At 35.1% G+C, this 25255-nt stretch overlaps 1 protein-coding gene across 6 annotated transcripts in view; it reads left to right on the top strand.

Moving 5' to 3' along the window:
- The window catches only part of LOC129574216 (protein Shroom), a 155312-nt gene that overhangs the window by 77066 nt on the left and 52991 nt on the right, over positions 1–25255 (top strand). For all 6 annotated transcript variants that reach the window (XM_055455872.1, XM_055455873.1, XM_055455875.1 and 3 more), the window contains 3 exons: positions 8493–8739; positions 8819–9523; positions 9613–10272. In XM_055455872.1, the coding sequence (XP_055311847.1) occupies positions 8493–8739; positions 8819–9523; positions 9613–10272 (1612 nt within the window). The remainder of the gene's footprint in view (positions 1–8492; positions 8740–8818; positions 9524–9612; positions 10273–25255) is intronic.

Genomic DNA, 25255 nt, shown 5'->3' with positions numbered 1-25255 from the left:
CTGACATTCATGTGTTGAACCGTACATTTCAAAAGTTGTAAATGTTAATACAGTAACTAATTTTGACCATTTTCCACGAAATTTACCCATTTCAACCCATTTTCTGAAACATATTGTAGCTTTGAGAGTACAGAATCGCTTCTGCGTGATCGTCTGAACAAATTACTTCTTGAATAGATAGGTAAAAAATCAATAATTACCGGAGTACTGGTGTAAAAACTAAGTTTCATCAAGAAATTCGTTCTTCCTGAAATGTGGGAACGCCTATAGTCATTAACTCCCGGCAGAAGCACCTTTACCCAAAACCATGGCCCATTCTGAACTCAGGGCGGCCTAAACTATCGCCTGGCACTTATTTGACTGATGTGCCAGATTAAAAAAACACGCGTCGGACGAAATCTATTGTGGTCAACAAACTTTTGAAAAAATCGTATTTTTTCAATTTTTCTGCGTTTTTAGTTTTCTGCATTTTTTCTTTCTGCAAATTTTTTTTCTGCGTTTTTGGGTTTCTGCATTTTTTTTTCTGCATTCCATTCGGATACTGTTGTGAACACAAGCAAATTATTGAATGTGAAGCAGTATTCTTGAACGATGTGGCACAAAAGTGCCCCATTTCATGGTGTGCGTGAACTGTGTGTAGTGAGCAATGTTTTGCACATAACGTAAATGTGTTGCCAGTGTACAACATTCGACAAAACTGCTCAAAAGTAACATATGTGTTTGAAACCAACTCGATTTGGTTCACTTTACCAACAAGATATAGTAGTATATAGTAAGTATAATGAAAACTCAAAGTTTATACGAATGTCAATTTTTGGGTGATGCTCATTTTAGCTCGTTTCAAAGCCACCAAGAACGCCCATGAATACAATACACGCTTTGGTAGCATTGATCACTTTCGCGAATCACCGTAACGTCTGTTGTCACAATTTACTGAATGGAAATAATACAACAAACCGCGATACAACGCTCACACTACAATTTATGGTTATGCAGAAAAAAAGGAAGAATCGTTAAAGCAAGAGCAGCTACAATCAATTGCCTATCGTGGGGAAATCGTTGTTCGAAAACAAAAAATTTAATTCGGAAGTAATATTTGAATCATAAAGTAATTTTCAAGAGTGATTCCCCCTACTTCTTCATTGCATATCTAATTCAGTTGAAAAGTCTGATTTAATACTCATCCCTTCGTCTTTCTTGCGTTGAAGCGTCTTTTCTATATGTGCTGTGTACCATTTGTCTATATTCAAGTATTTTTCTGTGCTATTCGTTTGCTATCGAAATGTATTTCGATGGCGAAGTCAATGCCGGTACCGCGGCAATTGTCGTTGCGTATCAATAGATAGTTACCTTAGTTAGGTTTTTTTCCTTTTATTTCGACTGTGTGTGCACACTTTTTCAATCTCTTTGTTTAAGTTAAGGAAACCAGTTTGGTAGCATGTGACTGTAAATGAGAGTGGTTTGCAAAAATTGAATCCAAATGCTATGTGCCGAGAAGAAATGTTTCTTTTTTTTCTTGAGTTTCATACATGCACAGAGCGTTAAACGTAAATGTATACTTATATTGTATAGAATAATCGCAATTCTATGCAACTAAGTTGTTTTTGCAATTGAAGTAAAAAAAAACAACAGCTTTAGAAGCGTTTACAATTTTGAATGTTTAAATTTTGCTTGGTGTTCCAATGTTCACAATAAATGTGAAAGTGTTACTTTCTATGAACGGAACAAATTTCATTTCCCAAACTGCTAATAATTCCATTTTATTTAAATCAAACGATCTGAAAACACTATCGATGACCATCAAAGTATATTTACCTAGATACTTTACCATACGGAAACAAAACCTATACGCGCGCGTTGCCATTTAAATGCCTTTATCTAGTCCATATTCTGTTATGTTGGTACTATGACATTTATCGAAATGTCTTAAATGTTCACTTTTTGCGTCATTGTTCTCAGTGCGCCATGAAAGACAACACAATCGAATTTCGGCATTTGCCAAATCCAAAGCACAAAAGCCAAGAAGCATCTGAGAAACGTGGTGGCATGAGAGGCAAAGCAAGCACAATATGCAACTAATTCGGGATCCGATGTGAGCAAATGCGCAGCACTACATAGCAAAATATAGAATATATTTGAAAACTGTTGGTCGTTTCTTCATTAGTCAAAAGATAAGTGGATCAGACAACTGAGCTAAGGTATTTGAAGACTTGCTGTCCAAAAACTTACAAAACCGTGTCTTCATCGATTTTATATACATAAATACCTACTTATAATAATACATTATTTAAAATTAATGCAACCGATCTTACACAATAATTCCGGTGCGCGACGACAGCTGTAAATATAGAAAATCTGCTTTAACGCTTCAAATTAAAGCCACGATTCGAAAATGGACATCCCGACAGCTGAACTTTGTATGCGACGTGAATGACTCGAACAAAGCACATCCAAAATAAAACAAATCCCTATTTTAACCCATCCGTAGAAATTAAATCATAATTTTTACAAGGCCAGAACATATGTGGACATTTCGAATACCACCGGTGGCGCCGGATAATTTTCGAAATGATAATCTGATAAATAATATTTGTCTGTAGCGAACATCGAAAATATTTTGCCACAACAATAAATCGATACTAAAATGGAGATCACACATAGAAATCGAGATCAGTCAAACCAAACGGATGCTGTTTACACGGAGTTTTATGTATTCAATTTATTATCCCCCCCCCCTCCTCAATTTCTCTCTGTCTCTCTCGCAACATACAAATTTCAGTCCATTAGCTCTGGAGCTTTACCCAACGCTTAACCGATTAGTTGACACACAATTTTAGTTTTGTGTGAGTACTTGAATATTTACCCACAAATATGAGTACACATAGTGCAAATTATTTATGCTTTGCCCTTAGCTTCAACATGAGTAACTGTGTGATGTATAAATCGTCGAAGCTGTGAGCAAATAACTATTGTATTCGCATTGTAAACACCTAAAATGCGCCGATCGCGCATACTTTCTGAACTCATTTGCACTGTTTTATCGATTTGCTGTTGTTGTCGTCGTTTTTGCGATCGTCGTTATCAATTGCGCACATCGTCTGTGCTTCGGCTAAGTTTTTTTTGTTTTGTCTGTATTTTCTCTTTGTTTATGTTCGTTGCTACAATGAAAATACCATGTTTATTTTCTTCTTCTCTTCATTTAATTTCGGACGCAATCCGTGAACATTAATTGAAAATGCAAACGTACTAAAAGTCCCTGGAACCAATTTCGATCGACAAAAGAATATGTTAATTTAATTAATTAGATGTATAAATTCCAAATAGTATTTAATCCAAAGAAAAGCTTGAGAGAATGAACAGCAGAAATAAAAGGCGAAATAACCAAACTATAGATTCAATGACATTAGCATCGCTACTTCAACACATTCTGCAAACGGAGATACAGTAAAATGACAATTCCAGTTGTACCGTGTAACGTTCGATTGTTTTCATTATGCTGTTTTTCTTTTAATTCTCTCAGGCATGAGCCATTTTACCATGAACTCTCTACGTTATGCGCGCTCTCACCTTCTTATCGCGCATTCATTCTCATTTATAACGGTAGGATTTGATTTAATCAACGAAGGCAAACTAATTAGATGCATCAATGTAGTTTCCATGACATTGTCATTCTATCCAAACATCCAATGCATCGCAATAACGCTTCAGTTTGGTACTTTTTGATCTAATCTTTGTAGTTATTTCTTCTTCCTCCTCATTTGTTGTAATAAACAGTGGCGTAACTAGACGGTGGTTTGAGATCTGAATCCTCTACGTGATGATATTTCATTTGATCAATATTAAAAAAATTTTTGCGATCGATTCTCCCTTATCAAATGCTCAGTAGAAAGTTCCAATATTTATTAAAACCATGTTGTCAAGCAAACATTTAGAAAATTGAGTTTTTAAAAACCTTCTCCAGGCTGCGAGAAGTCAAAGTGACCTCGCAACAGTCACACAGATCGACAAACATTCAATTATTTATATAGCTAAAAAGGTTTGAGCAATTTATTTGTTCAAGCTTGTGGGCGATTTTTAAAAAATATTTTGGTCAATTTTCTCCATATATTTTGGTAAAATTGGAGTTTAGAGACAAGAGACGACAAATGTTTTATTCAATTGCGAATGAACATAGTGAAATGTAATTAATTTATTGCAAAGACGATGTAGACACTCCAACATAAACCTTTAAACAATTGTTTTAATTCAAATATGAAATTTATCCGTCTCCAATCTCCATAGCATCTCGTTAATGAAAGACAAGACTTTGTTTACTTAAACACATTAACATTCGTTAACTAACTCGTTATAGTGCGTTTTCGCATCAATTTTCATTTTCATATCTTCTTTCATTGTAAATGAACAACAATTGAACCATAACACGATATTGTTTTGGACATCTTACAGTATATAAGCCAATGAATACATGAAATTGTTTGTTGGACTGGGGCAAATCTAAACGTAAGATTGACTATTACATACCGATGTAATCGATGTTTTCCAAAGACTCCAGTTGTGAGATCGAATTCGGATTTTTTCGTGATCGATTGGAATCACGAAGAAGGCTATGGTCGAGATACCGATCAAATGAACCATGGCATGCCATGCGATGTGTTGTTGCACTTTATTGTTAAGTCAAAAATATATTCGTTTGCACATTGTTTTGGTTTCACAAGATTTTGCGTTTACATGGACATGCACATAAAAAATATTGTGTCATAATGAATTGAAGTGGCTCTTTTGCGCACTGAACTTGAGAGATGAGACGAACTGCTCACAAAAGGGGAACTGGACCCACAGTCGAGCTGTAGCTCAACAATCGATGTATTATTATTAATCATATCATTTCAACACAAATTTTGGAAAACATTTTTTACCATTCGCTTGCGCTTAACAATCGATTGTACAATATGTTGGCTTGAATGCATCGCCATGTGGTGCAATGCTGATTTACAAAGTTTGCATATGTCATATGAAAAAAGGGCTTTTTTCAGTATTACGAGCTGTATGAAATTGTGATTGGTGCGCGTTTATGCTCCATGAATTAACACGCTCATTAATTTCCCACAATTTCTTCGGTCATGTGTCAATTCACGGAGTTTTTTTTTCTATGTGAACTCTTGTGAGGCAACAATATTTCCACTGAAAGGACCATGCGACATTCGACCACTTATGTAAACGAAGAAATTTAATCGCTTTTGTTGACATTGATGAAACGTATCATATTATCCTCATATTCTTCTGTCCGTGTATAGTACTATACCACAATTCGAGTGTGCTGCCCGACCAGATTGGAATTTGTCATACTTCGTCATATTATGGAAAACTCCACTGAAAGTGAAGAGATCCAAGTAATTAATGAACCTGTGTAGATGTATCCATTTTGAATTTTTTGAGTAAGAAAAATATGTGCTCAATAGGCGAAGTCACCAATTTCTCACATCTTAGAATATTGGCATCAATACAAAATGCAATGTTTCATGTTTTCTCCAAGTCGAACGTTGAATACATTGTACATTTTTATTTAACTCTCAATTGAATTTAATGTCCAATTTTTGACTTTCTACAAAATCATCGCAAAAATTGCAAAACCGTAGCCAAGATGTGGGCTCATACGGTATTTTGTGACACAAAATGGTCTTTATGATCCGAAAGAACAGGGAAAATGATTTTTCCGAAATGAATTATTTTTCTCGTGTAAATTCTAGTGATTTTGATACTTTTTATTCTCTGGGGTCGAAAGTTTCTTACGATTTCTTTCCGAATTCTCGCAAAAAAGCGATCCCATGCATGATTTTCATATTTCCGTCAAAAACAAAGAATATTTCCATTACTTTCGTATCAAAATTAATCAGGAAACAGAAAAACCAGGTCTTTAAAATAAGTGCAGTTGAGGGTTAATCATGATCCAATATTTCAACGCATATAACACGCCATGATTAAAATGTAAAAATATATGCAAGTATTCAGATATGATGCGAGAGAGAAACAATGGACATCGTTTGTTAGAGGACAGCGCGAATCAAATCAAATGGGGCCAAAATGAACAAAACAATAGTAATCGACAATTAATTTGAATACACACACAATCTAACTATAAATAGTTGAGCACTCCACCATCGCATTTATAATGGTAAAAAAATGGATAGACGAATAATGGGCTCGCTTGAATAATTCGCCATGAAAGAAAAATTTTACCGATTTTTCATCATATGTTCGAATCGAACTTGGCTTTGCTCGATGAGAGCCATTTATTAGTTTGATGGTTTTTTTTTCTTGTTTCTTGCCGTTGTAGCAATGAATTCATCGGCTGGAGCCATGTCATATTGTGATGATGAAATTACAACATATCGTGACATAAGATCATTTTACCTTTTTCTCTTCCTCTCTCTTTCTCAGTGCATCGCTTTTGTAGATTTGTTTGTTTGCTTTATTCTGGTCCGGTATGCAATAAAGCTGCATTCGTTCCACGTATTATTCTCGGAGCGATGAATGAGATTGAAAGTTACACAATAAAATTCATCGCCAGCATTTTTGGATTGGTCGAGTCTTTTTCGTTTCATTTCATTTTACTTTTTTTGCATTTCGCCAGTCAAGAGCGCGAGATTCGTTGCGATTAAAAATACAAACGCAAGAAATAATATGCTAAATATGTTTCAGCGATTATTCAACGGACGGAGTTCGAGAAAAGTCCATAAATAAAACCTTTGCTGAAACGAAGAAGTCGACATCAATCCAATTATTCTTGTTTAAATGTTCTTAAATTAGTTTTCCGCCACAACGTTCAGCATGAATGACCATTTTGAAGTAAGCGGCTCCGAATTTCGACTGAAAACATTTTACCAATTTTTCTCACACTTTGTGGCCATTCGCGACACAACAATTTACACTTTGGGTATATATTATACATTGTTATGTTCTCCTTGTTCCCTACTTTTATCACTCTTCTGCGTTACTGTGAGAACGAAAACATTCATTTGATGCGGTTATTTGTTTCAACTTCATCAAAGTTGAAAGAAGATGTGCATTCTCCATCATCAAGTTCTCAACATTTTAAAATAATTTTTCGCATTTTTTTGCGCAACATGAATTTCAACTGAAAGCATTCCAATGTGTTGACAATTCCAGTCATTTGCTTTTTACAGTCATTTTACGTGAGACTATCAATCGAATCCAGCAAAAAAGTGTAATCCATACGTTTTTATTTGAATCAAATCAATTTCTGTATTCTTATATATGCCAATTTATACACTGTTTAAAATCAACGTTTCGAAATTAGTTCAATTTCGACTAGTTCATCATTTACCACAAAAACAATTTACTTACTCACACTCGATAAATAAAAGAAACATATTGTCAATCGAATTGGTCATAATAATTGGAAAAGACATGTTTATATACGAAAAATACTGAAAATGACAACAACAGTTACTTTTTGTTAAGCTCTCAAGCGATTATATGCGTGCAAGCGGGCTCATTGTCGGCTGGGTGCAATTCAGGATTTTTTTTACCACAAATCATTTTTATTTTTCGCACACAAAAATATTCAAGATTTTACTTATTATATGCGTTGTTCATTCTCAACTTGCTTAAAGTATCATGCAGGCTTGAACCTTTCAAAACAAATGTTACCACATTGGCAATGTAACATTGCAATAAATTCATCAGACTTGATACGAATTCAATTGCAACTGGAATCAGCGCATTCTTCTGAAAATACATACATGCAAATACCACGTGATAAACATAGCATAAATAATGGAAACAAAAAATAACGAAGTATCGCTACCGCCTGGCATTCTATCAATTTTTACATACGACGCAGACATTTGGGAATTAAATGAAAATTACCGAGTTGCTTGGCATTTTATATTAGGACCAGAAACAATCAATTCTTTTGAGATTCGATTTACTTTTGGCCTATTTGCATAAGTCCATCAAAATTTATCTGTGGAATCCATGAGTTTGAAAAAGTTTAAGAGTTTATGGATAGATCTGCAATCAGTACAATGATATTCCTTTTATATATGATATTGTTGTGAATAAATTACGTATACACACTATGTTTCATTCGACGGTCGGATATTTTTCTAAGTGTTAGGTGCGTACACATGTGAATATGTTCATCGAAAATTCATTCGATAAATGAAGTCTTAGGGAAAACCCATAACGACAATGATTCAAGAAGAAATTGATTTACTTTTTTATATTTAAAATGGATTTTTTTTCACAACAAAATCAGCAAATATCATCACATTGTAAAATTTGTTTAATGGCTTGGTCTTGCCATTTCTTTTTAGTAATCTAAAGCACAACAAGAAAAAAAAGCTTAAAAAAGTCTCTACTTGACTGAATTCATCGTATAGTAGCGAAAAGTAATAAGAAGTCTAAATTCAGGGGTTATTTTCAACGGGCATCAATCTAAAATCTCTGTTATGCTTTTTTTTCAACAGGTTCAGCACCGCACTTAATTGCACATAGTTCAAGAGTTAGGGTCCACCGTTCCGAAAGTGCTTTGTATATGAGCGATGATCAAATACTATCAGCCAAATCTAATAATATCAAGACAGAAGGAGAATCAGAACAATCTAGTCGAAATAATCATAGATTGTTTCCCGTGGACACATACAGAGAGACGAACACATCGCCCGAACCGAAGCTCTTCCATAATAATCAACAATCGGATAAGCCGCCAATCAGGTAAGTTCTCTTATGAAATGTACAAATAAAGATGTAACGTTCGAGAATTAAAAGAAACTTACTAATTGTTTTTTCGCAGATCACCAAACGGTCAAAATTGGCAGTCGGTTGCCGATCGAATAAACGAGCTTGAGCGACAGAATCAAAATAGCAATATCAGTAATAAGAGTATTACAAATAACCAAAAATATACGTATTTGGATCCAGCAAAAACTACGCGTGTACCAAATATGACTTTAAAAGCCTTTCAAAAGAATGCCGTTCAATCATATTTTGAACGACAACAACAGCAGCAACAACAACAAATATCACCTTTGAAAGACAAATGTACGAGTCAGCAAACAGCCAAACTTAACTCAAGTCATATGGTTAATGGAACGAATGGAAGCATTGCATACGAGAATAATGTGAAATATGGTGCAACTAGAAACAGTAACGAAATTAGTTCAAATGGCACCAGTGTGATACGGCCTCAATCTTTACCTACGAATAAAGTCAGTATATCAATGGAATTGATACCACAAACACGACTTTCGTTGCCCAACAAATTGTCGCAAATTATCAACCTTACAACACAACTATCGGCCCAGAAACAAGCATCAAATGGTAGCGTCAGTTTGTTACAACGACAAGGTGACCGAATAAACAGCCCCGTAAAATCGCCAGCAAACCAAACATACACGACCATACCGGTTGACAAAAACCATTTGCAAAGTATAAACGAATCCGGAGTTCCTCCACCACCGCCGCCTCCGAGAAGAGTAAATGTAATGCCGGTTAGAAGGTGAGTGTAATTCACATATCAGCGCGTACATGGAATTTATATATTCAACTGGCATCTAATTGAATTAATCAAAAATTGTATACTTACAGAACGTCATCCGCTGCTGAATATTCGGCATATCGTGATCAAAATGTTCTCAAACAACATTTCTCCAATGATTTACGCGGTGCAGTTGTCATGGGCCCAATTATATCTCTAGATGAATGGATTCCAGAGAGACCACCGAAAAATCCATCGCTTCGTGTTCCTAGTCCCGATTTGCCACCACCTCCATCACCCTTGGCAAACAATCAATGCAATCTTATCATTGAACATCAAGATGATCCATTACCACCGCCACCGCCAGAAATTCTGCGGCAAACATCTGACCCGGAAAACAAACTGAATACAGCCAATCGAAGAAATAGTTTTGCTGGACAGCCGACGACACGAAAACCATTTATCAAAGCCAATAATTTTGAGAATTTATCGCCTCCCTTATTGCCGCGTAAGCCAAATTCAACGGATCTCTTTAATCCGAGACCATTTTCGAGTATGCGACAACCGCACGGTTTCCAAGTGAAGAAGGCCATTCTACAAACGCAACAGGCCATTAAAGCGAAAAACAAAGTGATAATGAATGGTCGACTAGAGCAGCCAATTGTCAATCGAACACCATCCAACGAAAATCGAGCTTCGATGCGCATGCGGAAGCGCAGCCACAATGCTCTTATGTCAGTGGCAACTACTGATGATAGCAATCGCATTGGGTAAGTTAAATTATTTTATGTTTTCTGTACTGTAGTGTAGTACTTGCTCTAACCTATGGTACAAACGAATCGTTTGATCACCACCAGCAAATGCAACCTCAAAGAGAGAAAAACTTCAAATACTAGTATATCCGTATCGATGATTTTAACATCACGATTCCAAACAATACTGATTTTCGATAGAAAAAAAACACGCCAAATCCCATTTCTGAGCATTTCTCTTCTCTGGCTGCGACAAATCACGACAAATTCTATTGCGAATTGAATTGAATGCCCGCGCCAAACAATCTTTGACAAACGAAACGGGAAAAGCTGCACTTAATGCAAACAATGCTCAAACCAATATGATGTTTGGCATGATTTAACCGGAATAAGGGTGCTAACGAGCATATTTCATATTACAAAACAGTTGCGAACAATTCAACGCTTGTCATTTGAATAAAATGTTGAATATTTGCAAACAACTATAGAAAGAAAAACAGAGGGATTATGAGTGAGGTTTTCACCATGAATCCAACTATATTGATATTGTGTAAAAAATATTATCGTGACAATTCAATATGACAATGTGTTGAACACAGGTACAAACCGTATAAAGAAGAATGCAATCAGCCCCGAAAATGACATTGCAAAATAGCGAGAGAGAGAAACTTAGCTATTTATTTTGAAGTCCAAAAGAAGAGCAGCGAACGAAATGGTAGGAAATATGCAAATAGACAGCGAGATCACGATATGTTATGCAATAAAAACAGAGCATACTGCACAAGAGATTTAATTAATCTAAATAAATCCATCAATTGCCCAGTATAACAATGTGGATTTATATTATACATTCGATTCGATGCATGGCAAACAGAATGTACTTGAATTAAAAAAAAATCTCTTAGATTTCCCATTTTACGAATTTGTAGATTGAATCATTTTTGGATGCAAAGAAACTTGATCGCACTTAATTAATCAACACTAACGACTGGTGTTTAAAACTCGAACGATTGGATAAAGATGCCTGTTGTGGAAAAGATGGTGTCCGTTTTACTTAATTCGATGATTTGTGTATTTTCCTTTTTTGTGAGCGTTGTATTCAGCATCTTTGATACGTCATATCGATTAAGATCGAATGAAGAGACAAAACGCATAAAGTGAAGAATTGAACGGCATGCAGAATACCTCAAAGTGTTACAATAAATGGACAACTTAGGGTGATAGCAGAGAATTTTTTTTGGAAAAATAAAAGCAAAATGTGGAGTAATGGAACGATTGTATTGCATAATAGTTCACATTAGCGAATCTTGAGACCAACGAAACCTCACTGTCGACGTAGCGTCCATACATGCGTTTGAGGATCAGCTTCAATCTTGCCTTATTGGGGGGCAGCTGTACATCAAATTTCGCGGTTCTAACAAATATAGTTCATTTATTTTCTGTTCGTTTATTAACAGATGTAACTCAACTTGCCAACTAGTAGCATATGTCACTAGATTCTATTACTGTATAATTTTGACCACGTTACGGCCCTGGTTGGACTAAATTATTGGTATCGACTGGCTACGGCTTTTGTTGTGGAAAGAAATAAATGAAAAAAAAGTTGATATTCAAACTGAACGCATTATCGATCAATCAATTTATGTAATATACGTATGTATCAAAACGATCAATTTAAATTGCTATATTTCATTCTTTTAATAGCCTCACTGGCTTTTTTCGTCCCAACCTAGCGCACTGTTGTTCCATCATATTTATTATGCAATATCTAATTAGCACACTAATTCGATGTCCGTATCTACAAAATAAAGGTGAAGCACGAGGAGAATATTCCGTTATAAATTCAAACAGAAAAAAACGAACAAATACACAAATCAATTTTATTTTTTATGTTGTTAAATACGAAAACTATATGCAATTTTTTGTCGAGTGATTTGATGCTTTTTGACACTTAAAAGGGAAACTACTAAACCTACGCTTGGGTTGTAGTAATCGACGGAGTTTTCCGATCGCCTTTGCCATAACGAAATTTCAAATGTGCATTTTGAGAGACATTATTATTTCATTTGTTCCATATACGTGTATATATATAAATTGAATGTTCAATGTTCATTCTCTGAAATTGGTAAGAGATTGAACGTGATACATCATTTTTGACACATGGTATACATTATTGTGCCAGGAATCGTGCTCACAAATGCCGTATCTACATGAGGCCATATTTAGCGAGAAATCGTCTGACTGTTTATGCCCAAAGACGCTAGTACCAAAGATTTGTGCTAAAAACTTGGGAACAACAGAAAATCCGATATATCACAGGGTTGTTACACAATATTCATTCCGTACACATAATCATAAATCCAATATTAAATGTTTGTGTGCAATGTTCATCCAGTTTGAACAGTGGACTTCCTAAATCTCTTCTACAGATGAATTGCCATCGATTTAAATGTTTCATAATTGTGTCAAAATATTTGTGCATTTCAATCACATTTCGTTGGTACTCGAGCCAATTTTCCATTTGTTTTGTTTTGACGACGTGTTATTATCTATTGCGCTGTATTCAAATTTGTATATATGTTTGATCATTACGTTGTGTCAGCATGATTTTAATTTCTTTTGTAAGCTAGTTAAGCCAGTAATACGAATATAATTTCTTTTGAGAGTTTTTGCAACATACAAATAGTCTCAAGTCTCCATGGGCTCGAGATGTTGGTGAGATTGTTATGTATGGCGCATTCTGCGTCGTATGGATATGGAAGATCGACAGCATGGGAATGTTAAAATGAATGAATGTACACTTACACACAATTCATGTGTAAGCTAGGGAGATTCATCATTTTTTCATAAAATAAATTCCTCAACTCACTAATTTCGGTGTATTTTGGGCTGTATTCAGAATATCCACTCATATTCAGCCTTTCTTACTTGACAGTTCAGGCATTCTCAACAGCCATCGTTCGAATAGTAATTTTGAGCAAGATAACGACATTTCTATAAAAATTAGACATATGTTATTAGTCACACCACGAACTGAGTTGTTAACCCTTTGACAACTATTGGGACACATATGTCCCATTTTGTTTTTCGCCTATAATTTCCACATTTGTTAACCGATTTTGATAAATATATCTACCAAAGAATTGACATTTTCCACCAGCTCGCTCCACAGATGCCATCAAAGTTGAAAAATCGTAACTTTTTTCACATTTATTCACAATCTTATATTTTTTAAACGGTCAGAGCTAGAACTTTGGAATATTAGATGAAAAGATTCAGACAACCTCTGCCCGTAACACTCTATTTTTGGTCACATTTTTCAGTTTTACATGTAACTTATGTCACCTTATGAAGTGACTGAAAAAATGGGTCGGCCGACCAACATTTTTTTTCTTCTAATTAAAATTTTCCTAAGGTCTTTTGGGGTCGCTGATCACGAATCTGCAATCAGAATTGCAAAATTCCCACCCGTTCAATCTTGGTCGTCAAAGGGTTAATTTTACCGTATCATAACTGTGCGAGCAAGAAGCTTTTGGTGGCAGTTTGTGGCACCACCAAACAATCCTTCGTTATATCGTCCATCAACTTGATTTGCAACATGCACCATTTCAAATAAGTCGGCTCTGACCTCCTAGTTTTGGTTTCACGTGTATAATTGCAGGTAAACATTGGAATTCGCTTCGCTGATTTCAAATAATGGCCGATTGACCCAACCTGTTGTTCTACAATTTATACTTTTACCTGATTCTGTCCATCTGTCCAAAGCCGCATTATATAAATTTCTCAGATTTTTTTTCAACAAATACATTTCAAATGAGGAAAGATGCAACGGACATTCTTCTCTTATCTTGCTTCTGGACATTCTTCAAATGTTAATTAACTTTGAGTTCGAATGATTTAATTTTTTTTAAATAAATTCGCTTAGTGTTGAATTAATTATCACCCATTACTCATACAAAGTTTTTGAGAAAATTTCGACGCTTTAACCTGAATTCTCAAAACGAATTATTTAAATAAAGGTGAGGTAGGGAAAGAGAAAAGGAGAGAAAGAGAAAGCGATGCACACAAATGAAGGAAATAGAAAAAAAACCGAATGGGGACTTTGATTCGAATGCCACGATTTGATCATCAGAAATAAAATCTCGAAACGCGTTAATTGCGCACGCTCTCTTTATCGCTATATGTTTGTGTTCGAGATAATCACAAAAAAGTATACCTAGGAAAAAAAAATGCGTTCATTGCAAAATGATTGCACTTGCATATCTTATTGAGAATGCAATTAATCTTCTTCGCGATGCGTAGATGCCACAATACGTCGCTTTGCCACTCGTATAGCAATTTCTTATTTATTATTGTGCTCTCATATATTGTGGTTGTTCGACTTTCTGCAATTCTCACTCATCACCGTCAAACACATCGAAATCATCCGCAATAGTAGAAAATGCTTATATCAAATGAATACACCACAAAACCAATATCATTATGAACAGATCAACGAAGACTAATGAGAATCAGCAAAATGACCAAAAGAGGACGTGAATAAGTGATAGTAGCCACATTGTTTTACGTTTAAAATAGTGTAAAATTGGTGCGAGTGATGCATCAACGCAACGTAGACTGCATGCACATTTTTTGCTAGGGTATGACAAATTATCAAATGAACGAAGAACCTAATTATTTGAATAGAAATTGGCTCAAATGTTTACAACTTAACGTATGTTATCAAGATAACAGAAAGGCAAATCTTTAAAATGTTTGGCAGTCGATTTTGGAAGAAAACAAAACTCTTCGAAACTAGTCTGGAAAATCTTTTATATTTTGAGAAAAAAAGATCGTTTTTCAAACAAAAAATTGTTTGTAATAATCATGGCGGTGAAGCTACAACAACAATAACACGTATTTCCAATGTAAACATAAGACGAGCTCTGCTGATACGACGCTTGTGGTGATAGTTGAAGATTCCAATCACATAAGCGTATGCATGGCCGAAAATCAAGGAGCCTTTCGCGCAAACCGTATAAATCCAATGCAAGCGTGACTATATTGTGTGTATATATTGACCGCTCGACGTGTGTTGTGTGTATGACCACTAGAGGCAGGTCGAATGTTGTCGTCAGTATGGATTTCATAGCCGCGGTAATAATCAGTTCAAATTTTCAATTATTTTTGTTTAGCCACCACTGGTGGCCCACCAGATTCTGGGGTTTTACGCGATCATTTATCACCATAACTTATATTTCCAATTGCATGGATGCATTGATGAGTTTGACAAGGACAGATTCATTAGCATACACTCACACGAATTTCGAGGAACAATAGCGGCCAGATTATTCTTATCGTTGAAATTTACAATTTCAGAACAAAAACATGTTAAATTTGCTTATTGACATTATTAATCACTTTGTACAATCGACACAAATCAATAGAAAAAAATAATTTATATTATTAGATTCGCAGCGAATCACATACGATCGCCGACAATTCGCAGGGGCCTGTTGCACCGTACAGCTACAATAATTGTAAAGTTGTAAATTGTAATTTTACAGGTACCTGTGAATCTGATTTACAAGTTTACAATTCCCTGTAAAATTGGTTTACAAGTTTACAAAAACTTGTAAGACTGATTTACAATTTTACAGAGAATTGTAAAACTGATTTACAAATCTACAATTTCTTGTAAAACGCTAGTTTTAAAGCATTTGCAATGAAAAATAGTTTTTACTTGATAAAATTGTTTTTATAAAGTCAATTCGTGAGGCAAAAGTGAAATTGAACCCGTGAGCATAAAAACGACTTATTAAACAATCGCCGAACAAAACGATATAAGAAAAAACTACCAAACAAAACACACGTCAAAAACGTAACACAGCAGGACGGTACCGTTCAAAACGAAACTCCGCTGTGCTACACATTACCGCTGTGGTACGTTTTGTTCGGTAGTTTTTTCTTGTATCGTTTTGTTCGGCGATTGTTTAATAAGTCGTTTTTGTGCTCACGGGTTCAATTATTCATTTAAATATTATAAAATAATTTAAATTGTATAAAAAAAACAAATATTGTGATTTTTTCTTCTTTGAAGGGTTTTCCCCACAGATGGCAGTGTGAAGAATAAATCTTATTTATAGAGTGCCATCTGTGGGGAAAACCCTTCAAAAAAATTCACAATATTTGTTTTTTTATATACAATTTAAATTATTTTATAATATTTAAATGAATAATTTCACTTTTGCCTCACGAATTTATCAAGTAAAAACTATTTTTTCATTGCAAATACTTTAAAACTAGCGTTTTACAAGAAATTGTAGATTTGTAAATCAGTTTTACAATTCTCTGTTAAATTGTAAATCAATCTTACAAGTTTTTGTAAACTCGTAAACCAATTTTACAGGTACCTGTAAAATTGTAAGTCAATTTTACAATTTACAAGTTTACAATTATTGTAGCTGTACGGTGCAACGGGCCCCAGGTATTCGAATGAATTTACATTTAAATGTGTGTAAATGTACGAAAACTCGGAGATATTCGTGATGATACGACAGAGTTGAATACCTTTACAATTTCTGCACGGAAAAAAGTTCTGAATTTGGTCATCTGCATGGATAGGATTGGCTGCTCATTGGAGTATAACTGAATAATAATACATCAAATACGCTCATGCGGTCAATTGGGAATTGGATTGGTAAATGCAGCTCATAAGTGGCTACTATATGAAATAGAAAATGAAATGCTCTCTGGGTATGTATTTATATTTTATACAGTTTATATGTCATTTGCAATATTCGCAGCATTCGTAAAATGTCTTGACTATTTCTTAAATGAAAAGCAGCCGTTCAACATCGATCCAACCTCAGATGTTTTTTTTCTTAAGCTATATTTGAATCAATCGGTGTTTAAAAAGCATATAATTTCTTTTCGGGAAAACGTTTTTTGGTCATTTATGGGGGAACAATAATGCCGTATTTGTAAACGCTTCGCTTCCACTTTGGGAAACACTGCGATCAGAACTAGCGAATGATGCCATTTTTTTCGACCGGATAAAAACGAATTGTCGATACTGATTTTATACACATAATTCAAATGCATTTTCTTTGGTATATTCCATATCGATTATCGTTGACGTGTTGAATTTCGTACCTAATTTGATTGGTTTGCATTTATTGATTACTTTGGCTTGGCATGGCGATATGAATGTCATTTGAACAAATAGAAAAGATGGGATGCATGCAGTGCACGTAAGCACTGACTATAGTCATTGTATGCATAAGATGCGTAGTGTTTATATTTGTTTACCATTCTCATCGGTCATTGGGTACAACCAATAATTTACCAGCTTTATTGGTTCTTCTGTTGGTCGTGCATTCTGAGACAGGCCAAAACGTATATAAACTACACATAGTTTTCATGGTCAAATTGACACGGAAAACATTCCATGTGTCATCATCCTCATCTTGCATTTTGCCGATGAAGCGGCTTGAGTCAACGAATATAAAAAAAAAACGTTTTCTTTTGATAGCAGAACTTCCATCAAATAGTCCTCATATTTAAAGCTAGAAAAAAACGCAGATTAATGGGATATTCAACCATGCAAAATGAAGCGCATACAAATCACACGTTTGTCCTTCTTGTCAATTTGAATGGTCTGTGTGCATTATTTGATAATGTTCGGTCGCATATATCGCGTCGCATTTTTGTGATGTTTCATCGTTGCCATAATGGCAATATTTATACAAAAGATATCTGAGTGTTCACGACAATGAATTTAAATGACAATGGCTCAGTACTCAGTCAGCAGAGATATGCGGTTGAATGAACTTCATATTTGAATTCACGGCTTTCGTGCAGAATGTATGTGACATCGGCCGTTCTGCGCAATGAATGCGTGCGAGCTTTGTTTCGTTTCATTCATATTTGTTTACTTTGTTAAACCAACATCAGAAAAAGAGAAGAATTTCGATGAAATGCAAACACATTCTTGTTCTAAATGGAATATTTTGCAACGGTATCGACACCAAAGGATTGAAAAAACAAAAATTTCAGTCACATACTGCAGAATCAGGGCCGTAGCCAGGATTTTTCCTAGGAAAGTGTGGTTCCACTTTACCAAGTGATAACTTGCCCCGAAAAAACAACTATTTTGAAAAAAAAAGTGGGCTGGCTTTTGGATATTTTTCAAGTTATTGGTCAAAAACCTCGAAAATTCGCGAAAAATCGAAATTTCAAAAAGTGGTCCGATTTGGATGAAAATTGGTACACAATACAAGTGGGGCAATAGAAGAATTTTGGCATTTAAACTGGTCCAAAAATCTGATCCGAACTGGTCCGAAATTGTAAAAAACGATTTTCGGACCAGTTCGGATCAGTGGAACCACACTTTCCTAGGAAAAATCCTGGCTACGGCCCTGTGCAGAATATGAACCAGAGAGCATTTCTTGATTACTTAGCGTTTCAATCAAAGTCAATTCGCGAAAAGACTAACCCACTCAAATTTAAAGTATTGATTAGATTACTCAAAATCTTTGAAATCATTTTACATTTTTAATTTAATATGTCATAAATGCTCTCTCTCGTGCACACGCAAGTACTTGTGTGATATACTTGAGTATGGTTGAAAAAAATGTACACATAATGAGAACAAAACCTAGGAAAAATTCGATGAAAATCGTAGAGAATAGAAGCGAGTAGCTAATCACAATAGTTACGATCGGTTCGTTTAACTGCGATGCAAACATAATTGATCATAAGTGATGGTTGAAAGAACATGACGGTAATGAATGACATGCATAAGCTAATTGCTTAGTGCAGCACTAACGTGAATTACATGTCGTGCATGTCGATGGCAAAAAAATAATCAATTTTTTCTCTTCGGTAATTGCGCAAGAAGTAAATGGTGTAATTCTAGTATCAACGTTACGGTATATGCATACGGAAAAAAAAGTTATCAAACGATGTTGCATATGTTGGAACCGTGAACAAGGGTTAATGCTTCACAACAATTCTAATGCATAATGCTGGTAGTCACTCGAGAATGTAGAAAGAAGTCGCGCAATCCCATTTCAAAATTCAAGAAGAATTATTGCAGTAACTTGAATTGATGTCGCACGAAAAATAGATTTCTCTCCATTTTTATTTCGAAAGTTATTTTCAGCTTTTGTTTTTTTTTAAATCTAAACTCGCATTTGTTTGGGAGACTTCATTTCTAATGACCTTAGTTCAGGGGCCCACATTAAGCCACCTACTCCACATGGTTTCAGAAGTTTCAGCTGCAACATAACAATTACTCAATGTGTGTTACATAGCGCTAGCGAATTTATTATGGAATATCAATATTCGTTTCTATACATAGTCGTCAACGGCATTACTCTTCACACTTTATTTGTGAACAAAAAATTAAATTTTCAAAAGAATATATTTAAGTGAAATGCACAGTTTGTCTAGCCAAATTTTTTCTACGTACAAATGTTGCAAAAAAACGATAACACTCAAACAAACAAACAAATGGAGTAAGCACTCGAAATTGCTGCTGTTGTTGATGTTACAATATGAAGAGAGAGAAGAAAAATGGCCCGACTGTGATCGTCGATCGTGCATCGTAATTTGTGTGTAGAACATTGTGTTGAGACCATCTGATCGCGCGGGCGCGATACGGTTGCTTGCGTTTCAACGCTACTTGAATGTTTCCCGTTGCTCCCACCACATCATACAAACACCACAACACGCGAAATACGTAACGAAATGGCAAAATGAACCGTCATTTAGCGGTAGTCACGACAAAGATAGACGCTGTAGCGCATACATATATATTCATATGAAAGAAATACAGTCAAACAAGCAAGAGCGTGCGCTCACATACATGGTCTCGTCAGACTGATGCAAGCTGAAAACATACAGCGCGTCTCAAACATTCAAAACACAAACGTACGTTTTAGTTATCTTTGTGGCGATGATGTGTCAAGAGTGTGTGTTTCGTTGCTGCTCTTGTACATGAAGAAAAAATTGTTTGCCACGAAATATCTGAACGCTGATACATATATACTGTGTTGTTCAAATTGTCGTTACTGTTATACTCTTCCATTCCATTGGATTCAAAAAGTGTGGAAATAATTATATTATATTTTTTTTGATTGGGTGGTTTTCATCCATCCATCCGTCTTTCATTTAAGTGGAAAATAATCAATTCAAGTGATCAAACGGGCCAAAAACAGTCAACAAGTAAAGCAAAACAAAAGCTCAAAGCCCAAGTGCAAAAGAGACATAATCAAACTTTATAATGAGAGAAACTTTTAACCATAGAAAATTTGAAGAAAGGTCAGCCAACGAGTGATTTAATTATGTACAGCCAGACGGATGATACTGTTACTTGAGAGCCTGAACACTGAGATAGCACAAAATTTTATATATACATATAGATATACGATATAAAATTAACCAACAGGCCAACAAAACATGCTTCTCCGTCTTTTCGTTTTTTATTTTTATTTTTAAATTGCAATAAATTGCAAAATTAATCGATACCGAAATAGTAGCGAGAAATATATCCGTGTATTAAACGACCTGTGCCATTCACAAAACTAAAATTAAATTTATCAGCCGGTCGAATGCGGATTGATGTTTTCAAAAATAAATTGCATAGTATTTCACAACTGAGCAGAGACAGAGAAAGCAAAGCAAAAAAAAAAAACAGAAAGTACTCCGACCGACTGAGAGTGGAACCGTGTTTGTATTTGGTTTGTTCATTTTGCAGCTTAATTGACATTCAACGAACTGAATATTGTTTCGATGTTGCAGTGTGCCTTCACAAAAAAGCAACAACTGTGATCAGTGACTTTCGTTGATGACGGATGGTGCATTGTGTGTGTATGTGCAATGTGCATATGCAAAAGCAAATGAAACAAGTGAATGAAACGTATGCGTATAATGTGATATTTATTCCGGGACGCATTTAAAACCACTATTCAAGTGCATGAACACAGAAATTTTATTGTAAGCTCCCCCCAAGGTACGACTAAATTTCAAATTGTTGCTGCCGTTCCATTCACGCTTCATCAGGGAAGCAAATCAATGAATAGCCGCTTCTTGAGAAGGATATAGCTGCAAAGATCCAAATAGGACTACACTTTAGACTAACGGTTGCAGAGTTAGTGACGGTTTCGCTCTTCAACTAGAAAAGGCTTGATAACGTTTGTCATTTCCATTTCGTTTGGTTAACTGCATTCATATCACAATATTCATTGGAAACGAGTTATGTACGTTTTGATGCGTCAAGTCTAGAGATATCTGGAAGTCTGGACAACCGTACGAGTTAAACCAAGTTAGGCATGAGATAAATAGCTGGTTTTCATTGTTTACCATGAGCATTTGAATCGATGGAAAGTTTATTTGGTTGACATCTGGAATATTGCAAGTAACAATTCCGAAAATTTCTATTTATGGAAAGATACTAGTGTATCAAAGAACGGAATTGAAATAATAATTGCAATGTGACAAACTGTTGTTGAATATACAAATGAATCATTCGATCAATCAAAAGGAGCGAAAAAAATAAACTGCAATTTAATCGCAAACGAGAGCTATTGGATAGAAGTGAACGAAAGGAGCATTAAAAGAAAACAATAGCACATAAACTTATAGAATTATGTGTGTTTTCATTCCATCGATCCCGTTACTATTGATCTCGAACCGTTCCATCTAAACGAAGAAAAAACCGCATACAACGAACATCACCAATCAAGCAGAGTGTGATGCGCTTTGTTTTTTCGCAACGTTCCTAATGAAAAAGTGGAAAGTGCATTCATTGGTTACGGTGTTGAGTGTTTTTATGCACAATCCAAAATTGTTCGTGTCGTTTCCTCTCATCTCAACTCAACTCATACGGTGTTTTGTGAAGTGTATAAATTGTTATCCGTATTTTTGTGTTTGTACGTATGGCACAGTCGATGTAAGCGAAAAAAAACATTAGACGGATTTCATTGGTTCCACTGAGGTGTTTTGCAGCTGCTTAAGATACTTTCTTTCGGATGATTTTAATTATCGTGTTGACTGTAGCATTCAGCCTCTGTCGACGTTCACGACAACAACAACATAATACCACGAAAACTAAACGCCGTTTGCATCCCACTTCTTTTTTTTTTTTTTTTATTGCTGAATTGGTTGTGTTGGCTGTTTACAGCCCGGGAACGGGGAATAAAGCTACAGAGTGAACAGTTAGAATTATAGTGTGTTTCCTTTGTTTTTAAATTTTCTGTTGGTGTTTTTGATTCAAATTACAGAGACACATCGACTGAACTGTTTTAGTTGTAATTAAACGCTAACACAAAGAACGGCTTTGACAATGCACGACGTTGACACACACACAGTTCAAATCATAAATTATGTACGAATAGATGCGATTTGCAAGCCTAAGAACTAATAACAGTTACAAATGAAAAATAAAAAGGAGTACGAAGAAGTTGCAACACTCCCACTGCTTCATGAACTTTTCTATTTCCGTCGAAACTAACAATAGGCGCACATATCAAAACGTGCATTGTTTATTTAGAAAGAGCAAAAACGTGATATGGACGCAATTTGTAAAGCGGTGAAGTGAAAGAGAATCGGCGGAAAAATACAACACAAATGAGATAGAAATGAAAGTATTGTGATGCATTAGAACTGTTTATTTTTAGTGATCACCCTAATTTAAAATAATGATAAAAGATAAGTTCAGTGTATCCATGCTTCGAGGAACAATTGAAAGGAGCGAGACGGTTTTGATTTTCTATCTATTTCATTGATAGAAAAACAATGTGCAAGCTTTGTTTTGGTTTATGGTGTCATCACTTCCACAATTCATCAACGATTTGAAAAGAGTTTACTAAAGTGTAAAATTTACGCGAAATAACCGTTAAAGCTACGAAACAATCGAACAAACGAGAACCCAAACAGATTATCAAAGAAGGCAGACAAATCGATTTTTTATGTGACTTTTTGATCACACTCTTGCGAACGTGTATTCAAAATATATGTTCATTATATGTGTGTATTCGTTCAAAAATTTTACGAATTTGAATCTTCTCCAAATTAAGTGAATGCGATCAGATCGATTTACAATTGATATATTCATCGGCAATTTGGGCGATTTTGATTTTATTAAACTAGAAAGCTATATAGATTTTATTTTAAAGACAAAGTTCCCACACACACACATACATACACTACTCTAGTGCGCAATACCATCTAAATCAACCATCAAAATGGTGTTTGGAGGAAAGTTTCGAATTCGAAGGTTGGTGTGCTATCTAAATATTAATCTCCTATTATTATCGTTATGGTGTTTATAGATTTAAGCATTGAAAATATCCAATAAATTTGATGAGCGACGGGATCACAAAGAGAAAGAACGTACAATTATCAGTCCGACAAAATTTCGGATATTCAAAGTGCGTCAAACCCAGAGCGAACAAAATTTCAAGCATTCGTTTATCGCATTTGAAATTCATTTGCAAAATGAAGAGCTAATCAAACCAAGTTATTAAAACGGTATAAATATGATGACTAATTTCGATTAAGCTATTGGTACAATGCGCCAGGCACAGGCAATCAATGACCTGTGATCGAATGACAATTACAAATAATATATCCAGTCTCTTTATGTTGAGAAGCGTAAACGTTCGTATGAGTTGTGTTCTACCACTGTTTTTTTTTCCTTGTCTTCTTGTTCGCTTTTTCTACGTATCTTTTAAATTCCCGCATAATGTTTGCACAACCTCTTTATTTAGTGTGCATTCGAAATATTCGTTCGTAACGCTCCGAACAACTGAGCACTTCTTACTTGCTTCGTCACTCGAATCGTGTACATAGCTTACATTTCGTATACCATTTTTGCCGAATTTTTTCTGCCACACACAAAAAATAATCAAAAAATAAATAATTACCCATTTTTCGTATGTTAATCGACACATCACAGTTATAGCGTTGAGCTAGCTGTTCAACCACCAGCGCTATCAGTCATCACGTGTATGAACTCACAATACATTCAAATTGGCACTTAAACCTAAAGAAACTAGGCACATTTTTTCTGTAAAAATGCGTTCAAACCCGTAAATGAAATTACAGGGAATTGAACAAGCGTCTCTTTACAATAAATTTTATTGTTATTGTAAAACTGTAGCTGTTGGACCCATATTTGTGTGCCAAATTTTTTTCTTCGCTTACTTAGAATATATTTTGTTACTTCATTTTCGGCTGTGTGTAATTAGGGTGTTGAAGCATGTGTGCAAGCCATTTATTTCGCATGAATCCGTAATTATGTATAATTCAGGTGAAGTTGTACCATTGAATATTAAATAAAATCGTACGGTTCTCTTTCTCGCCATGTGCTTTTGTAAAATCTGTAACTATCATTTGACAATTGTGCTAAAGAAAAAGGAGAAAAGACGTAGCGGAAAGAATTCTAGCAGGAAGAGTATCTTATTTTCACTTAGATTTTCTTTGTTTCACGAAAAAAAGAAGAACGCATATGAGGCAACATGATTTTAAGCCCATTGATCGGTGGCATCTAATTGACAGAACACACGAATTATTAGTTGATTTCCAGAGACGCGAGCAGAATATTAAATGAGAATCAACGAGCGGAAGCTATGGTTCGTACATTTTGTGCACTCGAAAGCTTCAAAACAATTCATTTAATTAAGATTCTCCTAATAGTAAGAGCATGCTCGGTAAATTTCCAATGACTTTACATAAATCGTGACGACTGCACAAGCTGACCAAAAAAAATTGTAGATCATTTGCATTTTGACTCACGAGTCAAACAAATAAATGCTTTAAAGTCTCTTTCTCGCCATTGAACGCCAATGAAATTCAAATGATTCTACGACACACGAGTTGTATTTGCTTGAGCTTGTATATTTTTAGTTTTGAGCATGCGTTTTGTGTAAAAAAAAAAAAAAATCACTGCCATGATAAGAGAAAGAGAAAGAGAGAGAGAGAGAGAGAGAGAGAGAGAGAGAGAGAGAGAGAGAGA

Source organism: Sitodiplosis mosellana, unplaced genomic scaffold, assembly GCF_009176505.1.
Source record: "Sitodiplosis mosellana isolate CC-2019 unplaced genomic scaffold, AAFC_SMos_1.0 Smas_scaffold_6150, whole genome shotgun sequence".
NCBI classification, from domain to species: domain Eukaryota; kingdom Metazoa; phylum Arthropoda; class Insecta; order Diptera; family Cecidomyiidae; genus Sitodiplosis; species Sitodiplosis mosellana.
This window is presented reverse-complemented; position numbering and strand designations above follow the sequence as displayed.